General features: G+C 33.9%; 1 protein-coding gene across 1 annotated transcript; it reads right to left on the reverse strand.

Moving 5' to 3' along the window:
• Positions 1–3,437: 3,437 nt before the first annotated feature.
• Positions 3,438–4,754, reverse strand: LOC145099816 (cytosolic sulfotransferase 12-like). Its single transcript, XM_079037321.1, has one exon. The coding sequence runs from the start codon at positions 4,613–4,615 to the stop codon at positions 3,626–3,628; it is 990 nt and encodes a 329-aa protein (XP_078893447.1). The 5' UTR covers positions 4,616–4,754; the 3' UTR covers positions 3,438–3,625.
• Positions 4,755–7,787: the final 3,033 nt, after the last annotated feature.

Here is a 7,787-nt window from a genome sequence, read left to right on the forward strand (position 1 = left end):
ATAACTATTATGGAATACTTTTTGAGAATGTTTTATATTAAAAAAATTTGGTTGTTGAAAAATGAAAAAAATTGTTTTGAAAATCTCATTGTTACAACTAAGGCCAAAAAGTCCTCTATAGTAAATTCACTATTTACGTCGCGCCATGTCGTGCCGGTTCCGTCGCGAAACTTCGACGGGCCATAACTTCTTCGTTATAACTCGGATTTCAGCGTTCTTTATATGTACGGAATCTGTGTAATGTATACTATAACATGGTTAAGATTACTCCTTTTAAATAACCTTCCATCAAAAACTCATTTTTGATGCTCATTGTCTTTAAAATGACTAGGTCGGATCTACGGGCGTTACAACATGTGCTTGCTTGCTTGGAGTTACACCCTAAGTGGGAGAAGATGTTGGTGTTGAGGATCCTATCTCCCAATGATTTCCTGAGGATCCAACATTGTCAAAGTCTAGGATCTTGGGTTGCAAGATCAAGGGTGATTCTCCTTGGGGTTTATGCGTCTCCGCCCTCATTCTTCCAATCTCCTTAAGATAGTCTTGTTTTCCTCCCGTTGTTGGTTTAGATATTGCTTTAACATCTTCACCATGGAGAAGAGTTCGCTGTTACAGAACAGGAGAATCCTGGAGTATGAGGGATCCCGGATTCACATCACTGATGATCGGAGAGTTGTACTTTCTAGAGGTATCCAGTGTTTTCCTCTAAATGGGAGGTCCTTTTGGAGGTTGTGGGAGATATTTTGAGGAAATAGGAGGAATAAAGGAAGAAGATAAAGCTGGTTCTGTAGACATAATTTTCGAGATTTAAGAACACCATGACCCCACGGTAGGCACCAAATTGTTTTGGTTAAAAATCGACTTCATGGGTATCAACCAAATTGCATGAGAGACCGTGTTGTTGTTAGTAATGTGAATATGGAATTGAAATCAAAATAACATAGGAGTTTTACAAGGAAATCCTTTAATCCTTGCTAAGATCTTCGACATAAAACCTTAGGAGGTGATAATGATCACGTGTCTTATCTGATCATATTGATCTGAACATAAATTACAGAGATGATCTTGATAATACGATTACAAATGATAAAGTGAGTCTATACGAGTAAGGTGTCAGCTAATTGTGCCCACTGTGTGTTTTATATGTTTATTTATAGTCTAGGTTAAGTAACTAAATATCTGATATTTTCGGGATCCTGCTGAGCGGGTATTTACAACGTGCTTTGACTTGGTATTTTTGGATCTTAAGCCTGGTTGGATTGATTCTTCGTTGTGAACGAGTCTTATGTTGACCATTTCTGCACATGTAATAAATAAAGAAGAAATATACTCATTAAACTTGATAGGAAATAATAATGGCGATGTTCAGGATCCTGATACTCTTTTAAGATCTAGGATCCTGGATAGGTTTAAAGATCGTTAGATATCTTTGAGATCCAGGATCCTAGATAGGATTGAGGATGTTGACGATAATAACTACTAGAAAAAATGGAATCTAATACGCTTGATATGTAATAAGATTGTATATAATAATCACTAGTACAGAAGATGTTTAATAAAGCGGTTTATTTTATTTTTTGATGCGGTTATTCAACCGCTTCAAAAAATATAGCATTATAAAATAGTGTTGTTTTTTGAGGCGGTTCTTAAACCGCCTTAGAAAATGTCCAAAACTGCCTCATAAAAATAGCTTCATAAATGATACTTATTTTTTAATGCTGCCCAGAACCGCCTTATAAATTATACTTATTTTTTGATGCTGTCTAGAACCGCCTTATAAAATAGAGTTATTGAGTTATTTTTCGATGTTGTTATTAAAAAGCCTTAGAAACACAATTATTTTTTGATGCTGTTATTAAACAGCCTTAGAAAATAGAGTTATTTTTTGATGCTGTTATTGAACAGACTTAGAAAATAAACGGCCTTTTAAAATACAATACGAATTGCAAAATAAAATATCATAAACTGCTTGATTTACAATACAGAAACAAAACAACAAAAAATCATAATAGATGTAAACACACAAACCATACAAGAGATTCAAATTATCTTAATAAAAAATCACATTTTTTTCTAACCTTTTCATCCTTGTATCTATTTACAAATTGATATAATAACTTCAGGTATGTAAGTTGTTTAGGAAGTTAACTACAGAAGCATATTCAAGTTTTTTTTTGATATAGACGTGTTCAATTTCATTATCACCATCTTCAAATGGCCCCTCTTCGGTATCTTGCAGACTTTTGGAGATGATGCCCACCTTTGACTTTGTTACCTCACTTGGGTAGGAATTCAGAAGCTAATTAAATTACAAAGTAATTTTATCAAAAGACATACAATCCATTTAATTAAAAGGTAAATTACACAGGTTAGAAATATTATCAATACAAAGGAAAAAACTTGCCTTGATTCAATTGTTGTAGATGAAAGACATGAGATTGTTTCTTTTTTTAGGTTTTTTCTACCTTTATATCTTCCCCTGCATAGATATGTGCTCTCCTTTGAACGTCACAAACTTCTTTGCCCAACCCCTTCTTTCTTCCACAACCTAACTTAAGAAATCAGAGTATCAGATATATAGATTAAGTAATTTTATGAATCAAAATTATAAATCAGAACCATACATGTCAGTCTTGATGCTGGGTTGATCGCGATGGACAAAGATGATTATAGTGGGGGTCGACTCCTCAAAGATTATTCAGATTCATCACGGGTGAGAGGACCCAAGGATGTTGGTGAGGGCGGCAGTAGTCGATGATATTAGGTTTGTGTGGCCAAATGAAATTAGATTGAGGAAATATAAAGGGGAAGAGAAAGGCATCGCGTGGGGAATGAAATTTTTGAAGGAGCTTCAGCCCGGGAACAAAAATAAAGAGGGAACTCAATCCAAAACCGCATCAAAAAATGCATTTGCTATTACTGTAGTTTTGAAAAACGGCATCAAAAAATACATTTATTAGTGCGATTTTTAAAAGTAGCATCAAAAAATGCATTTATGAATGCATTTTAAGAAAACGGCATCAAAAAATACGTTTATTATTAGTGCGGTTTTAGAAAATAGCATCAAAAAATATATTTATTAGTGCGATTTTAAAAAACAGCATCAAAAAATGCATTTATTAGTGCTTTTAAAGAAAATAGCATAAAAAATGCATTTGTTAGTGTGGCTCCTTGATTTATTAATGCTAAAGTGTTTTAGTGGCGCAGTCGTAGGCTAAAACCGCACTAAAAAAAACCTCTATCGCACTAAAAAATAGGATTTGTACTATTGGTTGTACAACTAACGAAGGGTTGTCATTGTAAATTCACTCGTCCAATTCCTGATGGGAGATCCGTGGAGAATCTATAATACAAAACTATTCCCTCGTGGAAAACTAGTGTATTTTTTTTTTTTTAATTTTTTCCAATAACAGCAAGTTGGTCCTAAAGAAAAAAAATGAAATATTAAATATCATATCTTATTTAATTGGCAGCTTCCTGCTGGCTGAATTTTATTTTAATACATATCCACGGTTCTAAAGAAAAAAAAAAAAAAAAAAAAAAAAAAAACGAAGTATGAAATACCATTCGACTGGAGCACTCATACAACCATTAATTAACAAAAGAACATACAAAATCATACACGCTAAAAAGTTAATCCTGAACCTTCGAACTTCTCTTTGCAGATACGATCAAGACGCTCCACCATTTCCGAGGTCAGATGGTTTTTCCAGTCGCCAACTTCGCCTTTCCTGAAAAATACACTGTAATCCTCGCCAGATGGAAGCTTTCCTACCTTGTTCACCTTCAGATTACTCAGATTATCAAAACTACAAAGTTCAACAATACCCTCCAACACCTCGTCTTTCTCTTCTTCGGAGGAAAATGGGCACCCTAAGAACTCAGCTAGTTTCCTTAAATGAACCACTGGTTCGTCTTTCATGTCCTCATATTTCAGAAAAAATACTTTATCTGGATTCTTCAAGCTTTCCTCCCAGTAACCTAACACATGATCCCAAAAGGGTCCATACATGCTCACTCCTCCGCAGAACAACTCAAAAGCTTCCTCAAGCGAACGGCTCCCCATTTCCTGGAGCCTCAACTTGTTTGTGAAAAACCAAAGAGAAACCAAAGTGTCTTTGGGGTCTCTACATAGATAAACGAGCTTGCATTTAGAATCATGGATGGATTTTGGTAGAGATACATATGGCATGTGAGTGGAGAAGAGTCTTGGAGATTTGAAGGATGACAAATCTGGATTTTCATGCTCGAGGAACAGCTTCACCTCCAAGAAAGGAACGAGTACATGGGGACTGTTTGACTGTAATGGGTGGTTGTGAGCGGAGTGATGGAAATGGGTACGGTTTATTAGGGTGAACAAGAGCGCCTTTAACCAAGTAGTCCCTGATTTAGGAGTTGTAACGAGAAGAGTATCTTTGTCTTGAGCCTCAAAGTGTTTTTGACATGATAGGATTCCCTGCAAATGCCGACAAGGATGCCAGAAACCTTGATATTTGTAAAACGTTGAAGCAACCCACCCCATTTCTGTAGGAAGGGACGAAAGTATGTCCTTACATTCCTGAGTCAGTTCATCATCTTTAAGATACTTGGGCACTGGAGCCTTGGATATCTGCATGATGAAGATGATAACTTGCTTATCCTCAATTCCCAGACTTCAACGTATGAAATTAAAGGGCATATATATATGAACGAAAATGTGTTCCGCAAAACCATAAACGGCATAAAACACGTGGAATCTTTTTCAATGATATGCTTGAGTTTTGTCGATATCTCCTGGTATAGTTTAGCAGCTGCTACCTAGTGGTTAATATATATATATATATATATATATATATATATATATATATATATATATATATATATATATATATATATATATATACACGAGAGAGAGGTTCAAATATCGTTGTAAGAATCACAATAAATTATTAATTAAATCAATAATGGTATATTTGTAATATTACATATATATTATTAATTAATATTTAAATTTAAGAATTGAAATCCTATATTTTCGCAATCGGTTCCTAAATTACCATGTTAAAACTCACCTCTCACCCACTCAGTCATAAAATTTCGCTTTTAATATCCAGATTCAACCAACGTATTCTATGTGCCTCCTGCGATCGTTGAAGAGATGCAGGGTCGAAGTTGCCCCTTGCACCGACAATGATGGCGTCGGTCAAAGGAGATCTCTACCCCTTTTTTGTGTGCGATCGGACAGTCTCATCCAATACTACTTTCATTTGCTTCCATCGATCCTGACCATTGCAATCAACGTACATCTTACCGATTTTCGTTTCAATTATCCCAACCATTATGATTTTGTTTACGGTAGCGCGTCTTCCATTTATGTTTGAAGATATGTTTATTCCTATCGAGCATAAACTCAGCAATGAATTAAGCAAAGTTACAAATTGAGGATGTCAAATTGTCAATCTGATTCATTATTGAAATCTTGTGTCCTAATCTCAATGTCTTCTACTCCTTCAACATATGTTGCTCCTTCAAATTTGATTTTCCCCATGTATGCTCCCTTTACAATTAGTTTAAAGGACTGATACATGAGATTTTGGTATAATAATTTACATCTGGAACAGTTCCAGTGACAGGAAGACGAAGTCTTATTCCATTTCAGTCCCAATCCTAACTTTTTATGTTTTCTTGTTAAAACTATTCACCTAATTGACCATCGATTTGAATAGTAGCAAATGAGAAGGCGTGTTTATAAGTTAAATTTGGTAACTAGAAACTTGATTCATAAGTCCATATGTCTAGTCAATGGTTTCAGGCTTTATAATTTTTTTTAATATAGAGTAATGTAATTTATTTGATTTACTAACCTGTTATTTTAAACCTGCAAATTCTTTTAGAATTTGGTCAAGCAACATTCATTCAGAATGAGGAAGACTTCAAAATAATGATGACCAATATTCTTTCAGAAGGAGGAAGGCCAATATTTTTTTAACACTAGAACATTAACATATTTACGTGAACTACGACTCCTTTCTTGTATCATATAATGAAATGGCTTCACTAGTGTAAATTCATGACATGCGTTTTATGACACGCAAATTTTTCTCTCAACAGTTTGTCTTGTAATTTCTTTTACGAAAACTCGCTATAAAACTTTAAATAATATTTAAGTCTAGTAGTAATCATAACATTGTTTTCTTGGGTTTTTAAACCATCAAAATGGTGTTGACAAGTCCACAAACATTTTACAATTAAAACTATTTATAAAAGAATAATGTTAAACTTTGTAGTTTTGTTTAACACCTTTTTACCGGCTTGAAAATTTTTAACACAAATATTTTTTACTTTTGGGTTAATTTAAGTCAATCACGATTTTTGTGTACAAAATGATTACAAACACATGTGTCAAACTTTTTGTAGTAAAGAAATGATATTAATATTTTTACACAAGAATATGTTCCGTGTTCATCATATAACCATAGTGCATGAAATTGTCCAATGGACAAACACATTTTAACTTATAAGAAGTTTATAAAATATAATTTTTATGTATGTAAGCATGAAGTTTTCAACATCAAGTGCAAAAATCATTCTATAAACAAGTTGGTGCATGTAATTATCCAATGGTTAAACGAGGCTTGACTTGTATCCCCCCCCCCCCCCCCCCCCGCAAGAAAAGCATGAAAAACACGAAAAACATGGGGGTATGAAGCTCACCTTGGTATTTTCGAGTGGTAGGAAGAAAAATGAAGATGATGTCGAGCCTAGAATGAAGTGGGTGAACTTGAAGATGTTCCTGGATGCTAGTATTCTAGTGATTCTAACACACAAAAAATTGTGTGTAAATGATAGGAAACTAGCAAAATAATATGTGAAAACACTAAGAGTTATCAAAATTACTTACCAAAAATCTTAGAACCAGTTAGATGATGAAGATTTTCGAAGAGAACCTAGTTTGTTCTTGAGAGAATTCCTTGTGGAGAATGAAGATGAAGAGAGAAAGAAACAAGGAAGGATGAATTCTGAGAAATTGGAAGATATGCTTCTTTGTATGTGACTTAAATGGAAATGTGGGTTATTGATATTTGATAGCCATTGAAATGTTCTGGATAGTTGTTTGCTGGATAAAGTTGTGCAAAGCTGAATCCTTTCTCCCAAGTAATCCTCGGCATACTACATATCTAATAGAAAAATCCTACTAGAAACTACTTTATTTGGCCGTAACCCTTTGAATCTTCTTTGTTTGACCGAAATCACCCATTCTCTTGGTGATTTCGGTCCTTAGTGGGCCTATTATGATGTTTTCGGCCATGGTAAACCATTTCCTATTGTTTTTGATTTTGCAATGGCCCATGTACAAGGGTTTACGATTCTATTGATTATCCTATAAGGTGATTTCGGTCATGGGGTTTCCATGGCCGAAAAGCTTAATGTAAACCACTATTGAATTCATGTTTTAAGTATTTTCATTCATCTCGACTCTTAACTATGTTTTACTAGCCTGCTTCTCCATGTTTGCTTATATGTTTATAAAAAAAATGTTGATTTTTGATTTGCAAGAAATCCATTGTAGCAAAATTACATTGTGTATTCATTGAACATGGTTACAATCTAGACTTCAATTGACCCTCAATTTACTAGTTGCGACATATATATATATATATATATATATATATATATATATATATATATATATATATATATATGCACACACATATATATACATATATGTTTTACTAGCCTGTTTCTCAATGTTTGCTTATATGTTTATAAAAAAATGTTGATTTTTGATTTGCAAGAATCCATTGTAG

This window comes from Lactuca serriola, chromosome 1, assembly GCF_051521515.1.
Source record: "Lactuca serriola cultivar US96UC23 chromosome 1, Lser_US96UC23_V15, whole genome shotgun sequence".
NCBI lineage: Eukaryota > Viridiplantae > Streptophyta > Magnoliopsida > Asterales > Asteraceae > Lactuca > Lactuca serriola.